The sequence below is a fragment of the Meles meles genome, chromosome 5, assembly GCF_922984935.1.
Source record: "Meles meles chromosome 5, mMelMel3.1 paternal haplotype, whole genome shotgun sequence".
Taxonomy (NCBI): domain Eukaryota; kingdom Metazoa; phylum Chordata; class Mammalia; order Carnivora; family Mustelidae; genus Meles; species Meles meles.
The window spans coordinates 1,947,506-1,967,553 of NC_060070.1; the positions used below are offsets into that span (position 1 = coordinate 1,947,506).

Sequence of the window (20,048 nt, forward strand, 5' to 3'; positions counted from 1 at the left end):
CTAACTTAAAATTGTTGCCTGATATAAATACATAGGATATTTTCAGAAACTTTAAACTTAATTAAAAACAAGGAGAAATTACTAACTACCTAAGACAATTTCCTCAAGACGCCCTAATTATCCCCAAAGAAGAATGAACATATACTGCCTCACATTAGAAACTAATCATTTTTGTAAGACTGATGACTCACACTCACATAACGTCTAATGGGGTTAAAATTAACTGTCATATTATATATAATCTGCACGTAAGAGTTCCAAGAACCACAGCTCCAGAAGCAAGCAGCGCCCTGCGTCATCGGTGCGCAGGCGACACCTCGGGCTGCCGGCGAATTTTAATGAGGACACACCATGCTACGTATCCTTGCTGACCCAGCGCCTGCACGCTACCTTCCCGCGGGGTCTCACACAGACATTTCGCAGACACGCCACACTGTGCCTACCCCTCCAGAAAGAGAAGCCCCCGCGGGAAAGTGGGCTGTGACCGGACCGCCCCGTGGACCGACACGCGTCTGGGGAGCTGGGGAGCCCCCACCAGTGCCCCAAGTGTGCGCACGGACCTCCACTGACGTGCACTTCGTAGAGGGAGTACTTGGGGGACGACAGCATCCGCATGTCAGGCCGGAATTTCTCCGCCAGCGTCTCGATCACATCCTGCGTGGTGGCAGTACTAGACACCCGGATGCATTTCGTGGCAAAGTTCCCGGCAGCTTTATCTTGAAAATAAAATCGCATCACTCCATGGAACTCCAAATCCTAAAAGAAAACAAAAAGAAACGACTTTGGAAAAATAACATTCTAAACTCCTCGGCTACCCTCACTGCCCCCAGCACCACTGAGGTCCACTGGCTCGTCGGTTCCTCCCATCCATCTCCTGCCACGCTAGCCCGACCACTCATCCACCTTCGACAGACACCAAGGATCCAGCCACAGTCTTGTTCAAAGCAAGTCAGAAGATGTCACTCCTTCCCGTTACTCCTGGCAATGACCGTCCTACGGGCTCAAAGCCCATCACAAGTAAGTTTTCCTCTAATTACTCCCAATCTATTTGCTGATTCTTCACTAATAATTATGACCTAATAATTGTAATAGTTATGGGATATTAGAATGTGGCTAACTGTATAAACCGTATGAAAAGTAAAGCAGAAAATGAAACACTGACATATATTTCTAACCGCTAAGCTTTACCATGCTTGCTCAGACCCTGTCAGATCACTAGGCAGTCTGTCCTACCCACTTCCCACTGCCCCAGGGAAATACAAGGTAAGTTGGCATGTGTGTAAAAAGAAAACACACACATGCACACACACACACACCACTGAAGCACAGGTCTTGGGTTGAAATAGGGCCACTGACTATGGGGGAGACACTGAAAAAGCTTTATCAGTTAGCAACATGGGTACCCACAGCCCTGCTCCAGTCTCTCAAAAATCTAGAAACTGCGTCTTTGTACAGCTCAGGTCAGGTGGCAAAGAAGGTCAAACAACATCCTTTTGGGAGGTCTGTCTTTTACTCTGGCAACCCTGGACCTCCATGAAGTAACAACACCTGTGGAAGACGCCGCTGAACCGTGACCGTGCGTGTCAGCGCGGCACCGTGCCACTGCGACCAGCACTGTAAGCACAACACTCCCGGGATTCACAACAGCTCCCGCGTGCCAAGTGCGTCCTATACTTCCTCAATGCCAAGAGCTGTCTGAACGCTTTCCCCTGCAGGGCTTCCCCAGCTCTCCTTTGCTGGCTGGCCCCTTCCCCTCACCTGCCCCCTGGCCTATCCCTCTCATCATCCAAATGTTTCCACTTCAGGTTACACTGTCCCTATCCACCCCTCCTCAGGCTATCCTAAGACGGCACAGGAGGAAACAAGAATTACTCTCCACATTTAGTTGAACAAATTTGGGTCTCTGTGGGAGTCCTACTTTGATCCCAGGATTCTGATGCCGTCATCACCACTACCGCTCTGAAATCATCGTTAGGTTACACTAACGGTCTCAAGTATTAATTGGCAAAACTACCCCGGCTCCTCCCATGCCTAATGCTTTACAGATAAAGTTAAACTAAAAAGGCAAAGTAGTCTCCCACTTGATCATGTTGCTAACACAGGGATCTTCCATCATTTGTGGCACGACTAAGCCAGGTGCGCTTAGACAAGAAAGCACCATTTTCTCTGGTAACTGCCCACGAACACCTCCACGCTGCCAGATGTCAAAGATCAGGGAGCGAACGCCCAGCTGGGCAAGAACACAGAGGAAACCATCAAGAATGAATCTGGTACCACTGGCATGGAAAAGAGGAGACCCCTCAACCACCCTCATGAAAATGCCTTATGTACAGATTACTACCGCTTTTAAGAGGAAACTACAAATACAAAATCTCCATTATTAATGTGGTTTTACTACTGATCTCACATAAAATGTTGAGATAAAAGGAAAAAAAGGAACAAACACAAGGGTAGAGATCCAGCAAGCAATAGCATGTCTACAGAAAAATAGTATTTCTGTTGATCTTTTTAAAAAAACAAATCTCCAGGTTCCACAGCGAGCCTAAATAGAGCAGCCTACTAAAACTACCTTTGATTTCATTTGCACTCGATAAATGTTAATAAATATTAACTCAGTTTGCCTGGTTACCTCATTATCACACAGAACACCTGAGTATAGCTATTACTAGAATAACACCTGAATAAATTAATACATTAGCACTGTTTAATTATTCAAAAAATAAGTTTGGCCTGTGTGACTAAGTCCACAGAATTTTATCAGACCCGAGAAGATTGATAAAATCAAGTTCCTGAACCTCAAAGATCGGTGTGTAATGACCAAACCAACTGTAATAGTAACTAACATATATTAAGGGCTACTGTGTGCCAGATACTAAGAGTTCAGCATTTAAATCCTCGAACATGAATTAGGTACTGTCATCATCCCAACTTTACAGGGACTGCAAAACAAGGTCCACGGAGGTTTTACGTCTGTCTGAACTCAGATCAGACAGCTTGCCAAGGAGCAGGGCTGAGACACAGGCAGCATGAGCTATCCCCTTAAACCGCAACTCTTACACCACCATGCCCTAACCCTCCTTCCTTCAAGATGCTTCATCTTCTAGAGGAAGATGGGTATGAATGTCTTCCGTTTCTTTACAACAGGTAGAAGAGGGGTTCCAGAAAAACAGTGAAGAGAAAGAATTCTGACACTTAGAGGGGTCAATAACTTGCCACAACCTCCGCCTAGACAGATCTGGCATCCAGATGCAAGCATCTCAGAGCTCACTCTGGGATTGGAGGCAAGGCTCACACCGTGCGCGGTGTCTGATGAATTTCTCTATTAGCCTGTGAGCCTGCGTGCTGCGGGGTGCAAGGGACACCTGGAGTTTGCACCCGGGCAGAAATGAGTTAGCGTTTCAACTTAATAGCTGTGTCTTTGAGTGAGCTCTCTGATATGCATGTGAGCTCCAATTTCCTTGATTATAAAATACAAATAAGCTTGTTCTGAGGAGTAAACTATATACAGAACGGGCAATCAGCACTCCCACTAGACAGGAGCTTTCCTGAGGGGCCTTTGATTCATTGTTCTTGGCCCTCCTCAGTCGCTAGCACATTGCTTCGCACATAAAAATAACAACAAATTTGAGTCAAAACTTCCAATAACCATATCCAATTCTTCCGGCTGTGGTTTGTCCGTTCTGAACTGATAAGGACTCTGGGACAAAACTTTCAATCTGTAATAAGCAGCCATGAGAGTTTCAATGACAGGCTAACAATTATAATTGTACAAAGACAAATGCTTCCTTAACAAAGTCCTTACACCAACTACCCAAAAGACAACAATTTTAAATTTAAAAAACACTGCTGTAGGTCCTCCAATACCTAAATGTACTGCCCACTTGCTAGCAGCTTATTTTCAGAAGAAACTTGGGTCTGGAGCCAGCAGGCCAGTAATTGGGGTACGCCAGGGTACGCTCTATCATCAGCTCGGGCAGCCACCATGTGCCAAGGGCTGTCAGTAATCTAGACGCAGAAGATACAACGTATCACCTGTTTTCCTTTCCTTCCAGGTTATTTTTCCTGACAGGAAAACAAGGTTCTTTCTAAAGGTGTATACTTACCTCTGTATAAACTTCTCCCTGAGAAATGTCGCCACAAGGATTATTACAATGGAATGGAGCGCTACTTGGGGCGGACTTAATGACAACTCAGAAACAAACTATTTTAATATTTATCAGAATGAACAGACCAAAAGCAACGACAACCCCAAACTGCAGAAGGCTGTATCATAAATTACTAGAGAGCCAATGCAAAAAACTAAGGGTTAAAGATGGAGATTCACTTTTAAGTATTTTACCAATATCTTAATCAATGAAACTGATCATCAATTCGCCCTCCCCAAACCAGTAAAAACTCACCAGGGCAATCCTAAATCTCCTTTTACCCAAAGTACTCAGAAGCACTGGTTCTAAAGCCAATCGGCAGGCTGTGCGAGTCCATCCTCCTTCTCAGTGTGACCAGCACTCGTGTGAACCCACGTCTAGCCCACAGCAAAGCAACGCTGACTGTAATGGTAGTCATCCGACTCCCCGCGGAGAAAGGGCCACGGACAGAACACACTGCTTTATTACACACAGAAAATTCATTTCTAATGCTGGTGCTTCCAAAAATAGGTGCAAATGTTAAGGAAAAATACAGCTGTGCCTCAAAACACACACACATTAGTACATAAATTGATCAACTAGACGAGCCATCTGAGTGTTAATAATTTAGGTAGACGATGGAAGAAATACTTGAATATGGGTTTTTGGAATCTTACTTATATAAACACTGTTTCTTAAACACCAGTACTTCAAGGATAGTCTTTAAAATTATATGCATTTCAGGAAAGCTTAAAATAACAACTGTAAAACAACGTCCTGGCCAGGCTCATGCTTACTCTTCCCATGGCCTTCATTCCCAATGGGGCCCTTTCCCTGCCCTTCCGGCCTACTCCCCATTCCTATGGAAGGGGGGCTCCTAAGAAACCCTATGTTTTCTTTTTAAAATATTATTTATGTATTTCTTATCAAGTAGAATTCACATCCAGTGCTACGTCAGTTTCCGGCGGAGACTGTAACAGTTCAACTACACAGAGTTCTCAGCGCTCCCCACCGCAGGTGTCCCCCTAACCCCTCCACCTAGTTCACCCAACCCCCCCAGCCACCAGTTTGTTCTCTGTATGAAGAGTCAGTTTGCCTCTTTTTTCTTTGCTTATTCGCCCTTTTTCTTTTCTGTTTAAAAGATTCTAAGTCATGTCTGCACCCGATGTTGGGCTCTAACAACCCAAAACGGAGAGTTGGGGGGGGAGCCGGGCCGGCACCCCCGTTCTGTTTCTAATGGCACTAATTACAGCACCCTGTAAATGGTACCTTATAAGGTTCTGTAAAAAGTAAATGGGTTTGTTTTATACTGAACACCCTTCAGATAACTACAGAGTACAGATTAAGAGTTTCCTCTTGGGGCGCCTGGGTGGCTCAGTGGGTTAAGCGTCTGCCCTCGGCTCAGGGCATGATCTCAGGGTCCTGGCATTGAGCCCCGCACTGGGCTCCCTGCTCCGCGTGGGGGGGGGGGGGTCTTCATGCATGCGTGCTCTCTCTCAAGCAAATACATAAAAATCTTAAAAAAAAAGCTTCTTCTCATCACCTCCAAACCCAGCTCTACAAGGAGGGAGAACTGTTCCAGAACCTGTTTCCTCTTCCGTGAGAAAGGACTTGCACAGGACACCGCTGCTCTGTGGGTAGGAACGCAAACAGGCGTACAATCACGTGAGAGCACACCTCTCTGGCCCCACAATCGTAATTGTATAATAACATGGTTCAAACATCTTTTGTCTGAAAGCGAGTTTGCAGTCTGTTACACAGCACAGTGTCCCTGTTCAAGCCAACTGCTTCACCTCCAACATCCTGGTGCCGGTTCAGCAAAGGCGAAAAAACCAAGTTTACCGAACTAGGGGAAAAGTTACCTTTCGGGTGGGAAGCAAGTTTTCTGGACTGAAACACACACACACACCCTCAAAGACAACAAAGCACATCTCCCATTTTACAAACTCTTAACAAAAACCCATCTGGTGCACAAACACCTTCACACACTACACATGAGCCGGCACCCGCTGGAGAGCACAGTGCGCTCGAGAACCAGGAAGCCCCCCGGTATCTGAGACGCTCCGCGGTGCTGCCGGCAGGGACTTCTTACCACTGTCTGTCCCCGTGGCTAACACTTGTGAGCCCGGACTCTGCCAACTGTCACCACGAGCTAAACCTGCGTTCCGCTGCGAGACCCTAACGGAATCAGCAACCTACTCAGTTCCTAAGTCCACATCATGGGGGGTGGGGGGGGGCACCAAAAAGTGAAGGTTTTCCCCATGGTATTCTTAGAGTTTTTAAGTCTCCAATAGCTACCACACATACACAGACTGTGGACTGAAACAAGATCAGTCAAACAATACACTGAACCACGTGACGAGAGCAACCACCACATTCAGGACCAAACACTGTGTCTATATTTCGGTGTAATCTTTAAATATATTTGCATAACAGATACAGAAAAACAACCCTAAACGCCACCAATCTGGTGCAGAGGTTAAAATCAACTTTGCCGAAGATTCTTTGGAAGTCTAGTAAAGCCCATCAATGTGTTCTCAGAATAAAAATTTTAAATGCATTAAATAAAATACAAAAGATTACACAGGAAACAATTACATTAAAACACAATTATTAAAATAATTTTTGGGGCGCCTGGGTGCTTCACTTAGTTAAGCATGTGCCATGGGCTCAGGTCATGATCTCAGGGTCCTGGGAGCAGGGAGCCTGCTTCTCCCTCTGCCTGCTGCCCTCCTCCTTGTACTCTCTGTCAAATAAATAAATAAAACCTAATTTAAAAAAAAAATACGTAATTTTTAAAGACCATAATATAGAAAAAATTAGCGCATCTTTATTTACCACTAAATAAACTCCAGAGTTGATTCATACAACTCTAATTTTGAAGCAGATGTGAGTATAATCTCAGTAAGAAAATGATAAATTTTAGGTAGAGGTCAGTAATAATTTATTTACTAGCAATAAACATATAATCACCTCATCCATGTCCAAAGAGCCCGTGATGTCTGTTCTTGGCCGTCAAGTCAAGAAGGCTCGCAGCAACCCCAGCACGGGCAAACCCGCTGGCCACGCAGGCGCTCTTCCTCTGCAGCGCCCGACAGCAGGAGGGTGGCTTTCTCCCAAAGCAGACACATCTCTGATAGCGTCACCAGTGGTGCTTACTTCCCCCTTCCGTATTATTTAGGCCTATATTCGCACAGTGGTTTATGAATGATCATTTCCCCCCTTTATTAATGAAATGGTATAAAGTAGAACCGACTTCTACTGGGTACGATGGCCTCTGGGTAAGGAAACGGGGTAAGCAGCAGCTCATGGAATCTTAATGCAATTCTTTGTCTCACTATAGGGGACAGTTAAACCAATTTAGTCTGAGAACCGTTTCTGAACTCAGCACCATGACATCTGGGACTGGATAGCTCTGCACGGTGGGAGGTGTGCTATGCACTGGGATGCTGAGAGCACCTGGATGCCAGCAGCTCCCACCCGGCGGTGAAACCAAAACCATCTCCCGACATTTGCATACGTCCTCCAGGGACAACATGGCGCCTGCAGAGAACTGTGGCTTTAGAACAAGTCTAGTCCCTCTCCAGAAGGGCCTTCTCATTCTAGTTCCTCCGGCTGTTCTCTTCCCTGTGACAAAATTCACTTACTCTGCCCACGTCTCTCCTGAACACATCTGTGTTCTAATCCACCCGGCCTGATACCACTCCAGAACTCATCACCAGGACTCCCAACATGGAGTTCCATCAACTCTGATACTGCTGTCTCTAACACCACACCTGTGATGAATGCAATGTACGATTACATTAGCTTTTTGCTTATTGCTGATACTGTTGATTCTCATGGAGAGTCTGGTAAATTTAAATTCCTGAGTTATTTGCATGTCGGTTACCAACGAGTAACATCTCTCCAGCGTGGCGCTAAACTTGGGGCTAATCAGCCTTTGAGTACAATTGGCTCCTCATTCATCTAACTGTACTTAGACCCAGACCATCAACACAAGAATACAAAGAAACAAGAATACTGCCGAATTCCTTGATGAAGTCCCAACACAATATGGCTGACGCCTTTCCTTGATCTACAAACCTGGTGACCCTACTGTCTCTCCCACACATGTGCACACACGAAATGCCACGTGCTCTCGGCTGAGCCCTGATGGCTCCTATGAATGGGATTACGCGGCGTCCCTAATCTCAAAACAGCGTCCCTTGCAGTCTGGCCACAGTCATGCGGAACATTTCCATGAACAGCTTTAAGTTCCCCTTCCCACAGTGCCCACATGTTCAGGTTACACAGTGGTTTTAAAGTTTTTACTATGTAACAAGCATCTTTATGGAAATACGTATTTTATATACTAGAATATAAATATATATCATACAGCAACTAAAGAAACATTAACAAATCTGACCACATAAATCTTCATTTGGAGGACAAAAAGCACACAACAGGGTACGTGTAACGACAAGTGACAAACTTGGGGAAAAAACATTTCCAACTTACATGGCAGAAAAGAAATATAATCTTTCTGACGTAGAAAGAGTTCCTGGGGAGCTACAGGGACCACGGGGCTTTGGACCACCATGAAGATGAATCAGGAAGACTGGGAGCTGAGCGCGCTCATGCTCAGCCTGGACGATGCTGGCAAACAGCTCTCCCCTGAAGAAGGGCCACGGGGAAAACTCAACACCGCCACCCTGACACTGGGCTTCCACATTAAGAGCCCGGAGCCCGGAAGATTGAAAGTGAACCCCTGGGCTCAGGGCACTGGGAGCCAGTGCTCCCTGCGGTCCTCCTGGTGGAACTGGTAGGGGACAGCAGTGGCCGCCCGCACAGCCAGACGGCGGGCACAGAGCCTGTGCTGGAGGAGCCCGGCTGGAGCAGCGCTCCTCACTCCAACGAGCAGGACCTGCCTGGGTGCTGTTCCCTGATGCCAGCCATGAGGCCTGGGAGCCGGGCTCCACCCACACACACCACGGGTGCACCGGGGAGATCCTCCTGCCTGGCCCTGAATGGCTTCTGGGGTACTTTTCCAGGCACATCCAGATGCCCCTTCCCTCGCAGCCCAGCGCCCCACCGCAGCACCCACTGAGCACCACCCGTGGGAGCACGGGAGCCCAGGGTCCTGATGCTCCATGCGGCACCCCGTCCCAGCCGCGCTGCCCGTGCTGGGGGTGGGCACACCGCCACTCTGTGGCCCGGGGGGCTGCCTCTGCTGCTACCGCAGCTGTGGGCCTTGGCCTTGGCTTGGCTCTGAGAATAATCCCTTCCTTGCTTCCTCCCCCATAAGTAAATAAAAAATAAGAGTTCCTAAAATTTGGGAAGAAAAACACCAATAACTCACTTGAAAAAATGAGCCAAAAACCATCCAGAAACTACAGACAGCTCAGAAAAGAGGTAAACAGGACTCAAATATCAAAAAGGACAAGCTCGCCCACGACAAAATGACTTCGAATAAAGGTATTATAAGATGCCATTTCTCAACAGTCAAACTGGTAAAAACCTGAAAATTTAACAACATACTCTATTTTGGGCAGTGGCCCAAAAAAAAAAAAAAGGTATATACTCAAGGAGCAGAGTGTGGCAATATTAGGCAAAATGAGCCTGACGTGCAGCCCTGCTTCCGCGGCCCTACCCCCAGCTGGGCCAGCACAGACGTGGGGCCTGACTGCCTCACCGGCCCGGCTGTGCAGGCACGAGTGTGCACAGGACCCAGCGCAGGGCACCGGCGGTGGAAAGGCTGCTGCTTTTGGGCAATGCCGCCACTGGCAGGAAGGTGGAAGAGCTCTTTATGCGGGGACGCAGCCCAGTCAGCTGGAGGAAGCAAGGAGCAGGACGGCGCGCACAGTAGGCCTGTTTCACGGGGAAGCGCAGGAACCGCAAACACGCACGCGCGCTCGGTCACATCTGCAAGAGGAAGCAGGAAGGGAGCGGAGCCTCTCTACCTGAGACTGACCACAGCTTCAGCTGCGGAGCCGCCTGATTATTTTACATAACAAAAATTAAATTTCAACAAAAAATAATCACTAAAATTTTAAAAGAAACTGAAATTAATGTCTAACAGTATACAGGGTGGTTACATTATTATACAGAAAAAATATTATTTTCAAGTAATGTTAGAAAATAGTATTTTGACTTTACATCCCTGGTAGACTCTACTCTAAGGACAAGTATCTTGCAAAGAAATATTAATCTTCATTGAGAAGTCCTACTGCTAATAGCAACACTGGCATTATGTGTGATACAGAACTATTTGACAGAATAAAGCAAACAAGTCATTGTGTTAATATAGTTATAAGACAAGATTTCAATTTAAGAGAAGGAGATAAAATTTTTTTAAAAATCAAAGAAATTAAGTAAAAACCCTGAAAGGCCAAGTCTAAACAGGTAACATCAGAAGAAATTCACGGATTTTCCCCCCAACAAAAAGGAAGTGTCTCCTAGTTCTTCCCATGCAGAGATAAACTCCAAAAATTAGCACGTGTAGCGCAGAGAGCATGATCTGAACTACCGCGCTCCACTAAAAGGCATCAGGGCTCCTTGGAGAAATGGCTGAACTCAGGTGTACATCAGAAAATGGACAAGATGAGTTTGGTACAGCTTGTTATGCTAGAAAAACTAACTGGCTCATCAAGAGAACCTTTGAGACAACCAAAAGGTGCACCTGGCCAAATCTGGGGTGATCTGAGCGCCGGCCAAAATAAGGACTACTGCGCGACCGAAACGCGGAGCCCATAACGTGCAGCAGCACTGCCAAAGGCAGCCGCGCTGGGGAAGCAGTGCAGGGGACTGCACCGCGGCGCGGACGCGCGGACGGAGGAGCGGTGGCGCGGTGGCGTACGAGGGCGCGACGCAACGGGAGCCGTAAGAAAGATGAATTCTTGCCATCTGCAACGACATGGATGGAACTACAGAGTATAGTACTAAGTGAAAGAAGTCAGAGAAAGACAAGGACCGTATGATTCACTTGTATGCGGAATTTAAGAAACAAAACAAAATAAGAACAACAACAAAAACCCACAAAGGAAAAGGGAAGGAGAGAGAGAGAGAGACCAAAAATCAGAGTCTTTTTTTAAAATATTTTATTTATTTGAGAGAGAGAGAATGAGAAATTGAACACGAGAAGGGAGAGGTCAGAGGGAGAAGCAGACTCCCCGCTGAGCAGGAAACCCGATGCGGGACTCCATCCCGGGACTCCAGGATCATGAACCGAGCCGAAGGCAGTCGCTCAACCAACTGAGCCACCCAGGTGCCCCCCAAAATCAGAGTCTTACTGCCCCCCAAAATCAGAGTCTTACTGGTAGAGAACGAACTGATGGACATCAGGGGAAGTGAGTGAGGGGATGGGGGGAAGGTGACGGGGTTAAAGAGGACACTTATGAAGGGGTGCCTGGCTAGCTCAGTTGGTGGAACACATGCCCCTCCAGGTTGTTGAATTCAAGCCCCACAATGGACAGAGATTACTTAAAAAAATAATAATAATAAAATCTTAAGAAAATACACTTACCATGCTGAGCACTGTGTAAGGCACAGAGCTGCTGAGTCCCTGCACAGTCTACCTGAAGCTCATACAACCCCATATGCTAACTGTGCTGGAGTTTAAATAAAAGGCTTATTTTAGAAAAATGACCAAAAAATCCTTACATTCAAGATAGTGAGAAAACCAAGCCAGCCAAAAATAAAATCGTAATCACTGTCACCACTGCAGGGAACCAGGGCACCAACTCCTTGGCCTGAAAATAAGCAATTAAAGCGAGAGAACTCAGAAACTCGGCTTTCCCTAATTTACATGCAGAAAATTTGTTTCTATTTTTTAAAGAAAAATTCCAGCCACTCAGCATGACAGGAATGATAAAATTAGAGTATCACAATTGTGTAAGGCCTCCTTGATTAGGCACAGGTCTACAATGCCTTAAATCTGCCCTGGAGGGTCCGCGGACAGGTCCCCTCCGGGCCGAGCAGCCAGTGGGAGGCCACAGCCCACAAACAGCGCTACTTAACCAAGCATTCTTACCAAATAGCTGGATCTGCAGCCAATGGGGCTTTCAAGCCCTGTAAACAAGTCAAATGCCACCACCATCCCTGGAAACAAAAAAGGGAAGTCCAGAATGGGGATATTCTCTAGGAAAATTTAGCCAGTTTTTTCCAGCATGTCCAGTTAGAGCGGGGTGGGAATGCTCCGAGACATAAGCTAACTAAATATGACATGTGGACCAGATAATTCGCTGTAAGAACAGGTTTCCGAGAGACAGGGAAGTCTGACACCGGTCAGACACTGGAGAGCAGTAAGAAAACGCGGTTGACTACTGTGTTACGGTTAGATTTTTTGAGAATCACACTTAAGTAGAAGAAAAACATGTCAGCTTTCAAGATTTGCCTTAAAAACAGTTAGCTAAAATAACAAAAACGAATGCACTAAGAACAATGAAATTTTGAGGGCGCCTGGGTGGCTCAGGCGGCTGAGCGTCTGTGGTCGGCTCAGGTCACGATGCCAGGACCCTGGGATCCAGCCTGCGTAGGGCTCCCTGCTCAGCGGGGAGCCTGCTTCTCCCTCTGCCTCTGCTCCTCCACCCCCTCCCTGCTCCTGCTCTCTCTCACTTACTCTCTTTGAAATAAATAAAACCTTAAGAAACAAAAAAAGAACAATGAAATCTTGAAAATTTTTAAGTCATGGGGATGAATATAAAGGAGTTTCATCTATTTAATTTCCTTATTAAAAGTGTTTAATGTAGAAATAAATTATAATTATAAACTTATTAAATATGAATAAATCTATTTTCATAAAAATAGATGCTTTAGAAAAAAATCCAAGGAGCTGGATTCTCTAAGAGAGTGAAGTAACACCAGAAGCTACACGTCAATGGCCCGCGCTGAGCAAGCAGCAGCGTGTGGAGGGAGAGAGGGAGGGAGGCAGGGCCTTGGAAATGGGCAGACATTAGCTTAAACTCCGGTGTTTTCACTGAACGCTCACGTGGGCTCCGGGCGAGATGCCTGAACTCTCTCTCGGGTTCCCTGCCTACAAAATGGAGAGGCGACTCTGTTCCACGGCGTTTGGGGTCACCACACCCCTGCCGTATCTAAAAGCAGCCGCTACGAATAAGGCACGGATGACAAACGCCACTTCCCGTGTGCACTCTCCCAACTGCTCACACTCACGTGACCATGCGTTTGAAAGGCACCGAATCCCATCTCTAGCAAAACAAAATACAAAAGCAAAAACAACTGAGCCCATAGGAAAAGTAACTGAAAAATGTGAAATAGTTAACTTTATAGAAAAAACCTGACACTTACAACATTTATGAATTGCTTTTGAAGCTCAATATCCGAAAGTTCCAATCATTTCCAAGGATCTGACTATAACCAAATCCACATACACAGAATTCCTGACCTCTGTCCTCAATATCACACTATGATAATATCAAAAAGAAAAGCCAAGAATATAAAATTAGAAAATGTGTTTTAATAACCTGCTTCTTAAATCTGTACTGAGATTCTTGGTTAAGTACATGAAATGCTAAAAAGGAGTTTCAGGGCGCCTGGAGGGCTCTGTCTGCGAGGTGCCTGCCTCCTGGCTTCGGCTCAGCTCACGGTCCCAGGGCTGTGGGACGGAGCCCCACATCAGGAGCCCCACTCAGTGGGGAATCTGCTTGGAGAGTCTCTCTCCCTCTTACACGCCCGCTTACATGCTCTCTCTCCCAAAAAAGCCAAAACAAAATAAGTAACTAAGAAGGACCTTGCAAATGTGAGCAAGGCTAGCGCCGCAGCCGTACACGCAAGCCGGCAGACTGTCATTTCCTGCGCTTGCGGTAGCTCGCACATCGAAGTAATTCTCTGCTGACTGAGTCAAAGAAGCTTCCTATAGTCAAAATGCTGCCATCAGAATCTTTCTCCTATAGTAGTACAGCAGACTAAAAACTGAATTCATATTTCAACCTATTTTGATTAAAAAAAAAAAATGAACTTCACTCAACTTTCCTAAATTAAAAATATCCTCAAAGCTCTATAGTAGAACTGCATTAGTGCGACCGTAAAACACAGGCTGTGGTTTGTCCTCTATGTCCTGCACAAGATACCCAGAGGGGGCTGGGACAGAGAAGAAAAGAACGAGTTAGAAACCAAGTAATAGTGGGACCGACGACGCAGCAGAAGTGACACGGACTAGAGTGGTCTCACAGTAGGAACTTCACAAACTCGACAAGCCCTCTGGTCAGGGCAGGCTCTGCGCTTGCCGTGCACGCGGCTGGCACTCTCCCCCTCGGCTATCAGGAATGCTCCGGAACCACGCAGTCAGTGCCAAGCAGGACCTTCCCACCTGACTTCCCGTTTCCCTCTGCCTTAGCCAATGACCCCAGCAGACTGGAATGCCACTTAGGACCAGCAAGAGAAAAACACACAGATAAGGTGCGTAAGTCGGCACAGGGACCTTGAAAAAGAGTTCTGTCCTTCAGGAGGACTTTTAAGAGCACTAGTTTAGAAAAGGAACACAGAACCTCTATGTAGGGCAGAGCCACGCTGAGGACAGCTCACAGGTCAAGCGAGGCGCCTTCTTAACAAATACCTGCAGAAGAGAATTAGCATGGGGAGAGCCGATCGCTGGACAGACTCGTCTTAATGTCACGGAGTGCTCTCACCAGAATACTTTCACCTCCTCACCCGGCTCATGCCAACCGTTCGACGGCGCCTGCTAACGCACGCACACACAGACAGAAAGCACACTGTGGAATGAAGTCTTTGGGTGATTGAGTCAACCTGAAACATACACTGTCAAACTTCGTCATGCTGCTGGAAGCCTCCTCTGCCCACAAATGACGTCAAGTGACGTGAAGACAGGCAGACGGGTCTAAATTTCTGCCCCGAGGTGGACAAGGAAGACATTCTGCTACCGCAAACAAAGCGAGAAAGGGAAAGGAAAAACAAAACACGAATAATGATAATGACAACACAACACAGACACGAGAACAGCTAACACATCTGGGTATTCCTCCTAAAAAATTCCCTTAGTGCAGAAGGAGCCAAACGTGGTGCTGAGATGAGAGCTCCCCAGGCGTTCTCTTCTTCAGCGCCAACGGCAACCCTAGAGGCCGGTCCTACTGCTCTCCTGTCCCGCAAAGGAGGAAATGGGTCCGAGAAAGACCCACTCACTTGACCGTGATGGTACAGCTAATACCCGTGGGCCAGAATTCCTACTGAGGCAACTTTGAAACAGGAGGCCATACTTTTCAATCACGAAGCAACACTGCCTCTTCTTACCCGTTGTATAAAAATAAGATGGGGGGAGGGTGCGCCTGGGTGGCTCAGTGGGTTAAAGCCTCTGCCTTCAGCTCAGGTCATGATCTCAGGGTCCTGGGATCGAGCCTCTCATCGGGCTCTCTGCTCAGCGGGCAGCCTGCTTCCCTCTCTCTCTCTGCCTGCCTCCCTGCCTGCCTGTGATCTCTGTCTGTCAAATAAATAAAAAAATCTTTAAAACAAAAATAATAAGACTGTAAAACTCCCAGTTCTAGCATGACGGTACACTAAACACTCAGGAACCATCACCTTATATGACAGATAATACAAAATAAACTTTCTCTTAAGTATACCTCCAAGAAGGAAAGCCAGAAAACCCAGGTGTACCCGGAATGCCCAGCACTGCGGCCCCCACTACACGGGGGTGAGGAGGAAGGACACAACCACAGTGCAGAGAGAGCCCAAGGGGACTACACATCGAACTGTAAAAAGCCCTGTAAAACCTCCAGAGTAAAACATGGAATGTATGCCTCAAACAAGAAAAAGTATAAAACTTGAAAAAAGACACATCCAACTCCAGCTGAAAAGTTTTGAAATCTGTGACAGAAGACACTGTAAAACAAAATGAGAAAAAATGTAGAAAAATTTAAAAATGTAAAAAATTGTAAAAAAAATGAGAAACCATAACATCCACATATTTCTAAAATACAAAATGTATGAAAAACCAGGATTCAGACTTTACAAAGAATTTCTGTGAGTCAGTGTGAAAAAGACAATTAGCTCATGGGAAAAAATATATACAAAATATATAAACAGGCAATTCAAAGAGAAAATCGGAATGACCATAACTGTAAGAAAGCATGTCCATTCACTGAAATCAGGGTAATATATAAGCAATAAATATTTCGTATATTCCAGCTTCTACAAGAAAAAAATCTGAGTACACTGAGGAGGGAGGATTCTGGAATTTGGAATGCAAGCTGACAGACCATCTCAAAGATCAATTTGCCAGGCCTGGTAAACTGAATCTCTGCATGGCCTATGACCAAGTAATTACCAGGTGTCCATGCTAAAAATTTTCTTTATACAGAAGGAAACACGAATGAGGGTTTTCATGAAATCCACATCTGTAACAGTGGAAAAATACAAACAACCTGATCATTTCCACGTAGGGGTTGGGACAGATTAGCCGGGCTGATGCGGACAGTGGAGTAGCCCAGAACAGCTGAAGTAAGGAACGGTCATCCGCAACTCTCAGTGAGTAGTTCTCTCTGCAAAGGCAGAAAGCGAGATGGAAAGGCTATGTCTGTAACTATTAGTTCCTTAACATTTCTGGGCCTCCATTCCACTGAAAGAAAAACATTAAGACCTCCCTTGCTGTTCTGGGCATTAAATGCAGTTCACAGCCCCTCAGCCCCCACCAGGTGCGGAACACGTCCTCAAGTCAAGGAGGCCTTGAGACAGCCTGCTGCCAGGACACGTTGGCCCTTCCCAAGGAGCTGTCCCCACAATACAAGGACTGCCCAAGGAGGCAGGCTGAGGCACAACCATGGGTCTACTCGGAACAGGTCCGAGCGTCCGGACAAGGGTTGTCTGTTTCTCAAGAGATGGAAGGAAGAAGGGAAAGAGAGAGAACGGTCCACAGGGGAGGAAAAAACAAAAACAAACACCACAGTTCAGACTTTCCAAAGCTGGGACACAAAACAGTTCAAAGATAAACCTCACATCACTAATGCTTTTGAATTGTATTAAAAATATAAAAATTACACATTCAATAGATAAATAAATAAATGTAAACATTCCATAATATGGGAATAATGACTTAGAGTAATTTTTTTTAAAGATTTTATTTATTTATTTGACAGACAGAGATCACAAGTAGGCAGAGAGGCAGGCAGAGAGAGAGAGAGAGGAGGAAGCAGGCTCCCTGCTGAGCAGAGACTAACGTGGGGCTCGATCCCAGGACCCCGGGATCATGACCTGAGCTGAAGGCAGAGGCTTTAACCCACTGAGCCACTCAGGCGCCCCTAGAGTAATTTTTTTTTTTTAAGATTTTATTTATTTGAGAGAGAGAGCAGAGTCAGAGATGGAGATGCAGTCTCCCCTGCCGAGCAGAAAGCCTGACGTGGGGCTCCATCCCAGGACCCTGAGTTCATGACCTGAGCAGAAGGTAGACATTTAACCAACCGAGCCACCCAGGCACCCCTAGAGTAAAATGTTTCAAAAAGAAATGAAAACTGTAATTTAGTCAAGGAAGACTTAAGAAAGTAAGCCTAGGGGATAGATCAGTTTTATTTCCAGTTAAATCATCATCATCATCTCCTCCCCTCCTCCTCCTCCCAATTCTAGGCAATGGGGAAAGAGCGATGAACAAAATAACATCCCCTATTTTCGGGAAGTTACAATCCAGCAGGAAATACACAACACTGACAGGTGGTGGCAAGCAGGAAGAATGACACAGGGCAGAGGGACCAAAAGTCACTGGGGGCAGAAGTGGGAGGGAATACTTGAACAAAGCCCTAACTCTAGGCAAAGAGCATTCCCAGCAGAGGAAACAAGTACAAATGCCCCCAAGACAGCAGCCTGGCTGGCACGTCTGGCAAGTAACAAGACCACGACGACGACGGCAGAACGAGAAGCGGGAAAATGGCATCACACCGGGCTTTGCAGGCCAAGGTACATTCTGAGTCACATAAAGCCATTTGAGGGTCTTGACCGGAAAAATGACATGACCGAACTTGAGGTTTAGAAGTATTATGTGTGCGGAGCCAGGTGAGACGGCACAGGAAGGCGACGGGAAGAAGAAAAAGGATCCGGTGAGAGCTCACTGGAAGAGCGGATGAGATGAGGCAGCGCGGGCCGGCCGAGCACCAAAACGTAGTTAGGTGACGAACACGGTCCAAAGGCAGAGCTGCCAGAATTCGCTGAGAGATTCAGGAAGAGATCTGAGAGAAGGAAAGACGTCGAGAGCGACGGCCAGGTCGTGGGCATACACAACAGAGGAAAGCGACTAGCCGGAAGCCTGCACGGATGGCGAGGACTGCTACAGCAGAGCAGAGTGGGCCAATGGGAAAGGAGAGCTCCGTTCTGAACACGTTAACCTCGGGGCAATGACGAACCCTCGGGATACAAACGGGGCAATGCAGCACTTACACTCGTGAGCAAGGGAAATCTGACCCAGCAAGTAACTGTGGAGAAGAGAGGAAGTACCGGGGTCAAACCCTGCGGTCTCCTTCACTCAGTAAAGGAAAGCAGGCCAGTCCCAGAGGCCATGGGGACAAAGAGCTCACAAGAAGGATGTGTCAGATCAAGGTGTTATGAAACGACGGGGCTCGGCCGAGTGAAGGTCGTTGACTTGGACAGGAGAGGTTTCGGTGAAGTCAAGAATTCAGCCTCTTAGGGTAAAAAGCAATGAAAAAGTTGTAAAATTTAACTTACATGTTTAAAGTTAAACAATCCAAATTGATAGCGGAGTACATACCATGCTCCCCTGTTTCCAAAGAGCTGAAGCTCAGTCCAAGCACCCAAGTGTTCGACAACGTGCTCTGGTGTCAATGACTGACTCTTGGAAACAGCTGTCTTACACTCACTACCTGATTCCAGAGCAAATTCATCATGCCCTCAGCTCTACGCAGATCCCCCAGCAATTCTATCTTCTCCAACGCTAGGGAAGAGAGGTCAGAAATTGCTAAAAAACATTTCAGCATCGTGAGCCCTGGAGGTGCGGGAGTTTGGGGAAAATTACTTGAACATCTGAGCACAGAAAAGACTGGAAGCAAAAAGATCAATCCCAAGTTTATGATGAGGAGGACTGGTATTTTCATACAGACCGACCTGAGAGAGAACGCTGGAGCTCTAAGACAAATCCTACCTCCAAACCCACTACCCGAGTGCCCTGACCGACCGCTGCGGGATTCTCCAGAACTCCACTTACCCTCCTTCCCGCTCCTGCACTACTGCTCGTCACCTAGTCCGTTCCTCGTACCTAGTCAGTCTCCTCGAAGACTGGCCACCGAAACCAAACCCAGTTTTGGCTTTGTGTTTCGGGCCTTCATTTACAGATAAGGGAGAGGCCTGAAGGTCCGTGGGCGTGACAGCACTACTGCAGGACCGATCGCCTGCTCGCGCTGGCGCCTCCTCGGGAACAGTCACCGTACAACCACCAGCCCAGACTCCAGAGCAGTCCTGGATCTGGGCACAGGCAAGTCATCACCTCGACTGCCTGGTCTAGAAATACAGACTGCAGATTCTATGACGACAGCCGTAACATTCGCAGTCCAGTCCTGGGAAAGGAGAGGAAGGCCGAAGATGACCCGGGAGATCAGTCAGGCCCTCCGTAATGCCCTCTTGCATGGGAATCTGTGACCAGGAGTATCAGCAGCGTTTTTCCGCATCTAAACGAGTAAGCATGGTTGGAAGCCAGTCAAATAAGTGGGCCATGTCAGCCACAGTCAGTATCCGTTTGCCCTGTGGTCTCAGACCAGTCCCACACTTAATTAGTTAATGACAGAGAGAAAAGCCTCTCTGTGGTCCTACAATGCGCAGGTGATTTTGGCAATGGGAGGACGGAGGCTCCCCGGGGAAGGGCCGTGGTGCGGGCGGTGGCGCTGCCCAGCAAGCAGGTGGCAACGGGCGAGGTCACAGGTATTACAGGTCAGAGGGGAAGGCTTGGCAGATAAGGCTCCCTCCATCAACCCCCGCCCC

The 20,048-nt window shown here is 46.9% G+C and overlaps 1 protein-coding gene across 19 annotated transcripts in view; it reads right to left on the reverse strand.

The window, feature by feature from the left end:
• The window catches only part of AFDN (afadin, adherens junction formation factor), a 134,490-nt gene that overhangs the window by 98,209 nt on the left and 16,233 nt on the right, over positions 1 to 20,048 (reverse strand). For all 19 annotated transcript variants that reach the window (XM_046006886.1, XM_046006872.1, XM_046006873.1 and 16 more), the window contains exon 2: positions 561 to 756. In XM_046006886.1, coding sequence (XP_045862842.1) covers positions 561 to 756 — 196 coding nt within the window. The remainder of the gene's footprint in view (positions 1 to 560; positions 757 to 20,048) is intronic.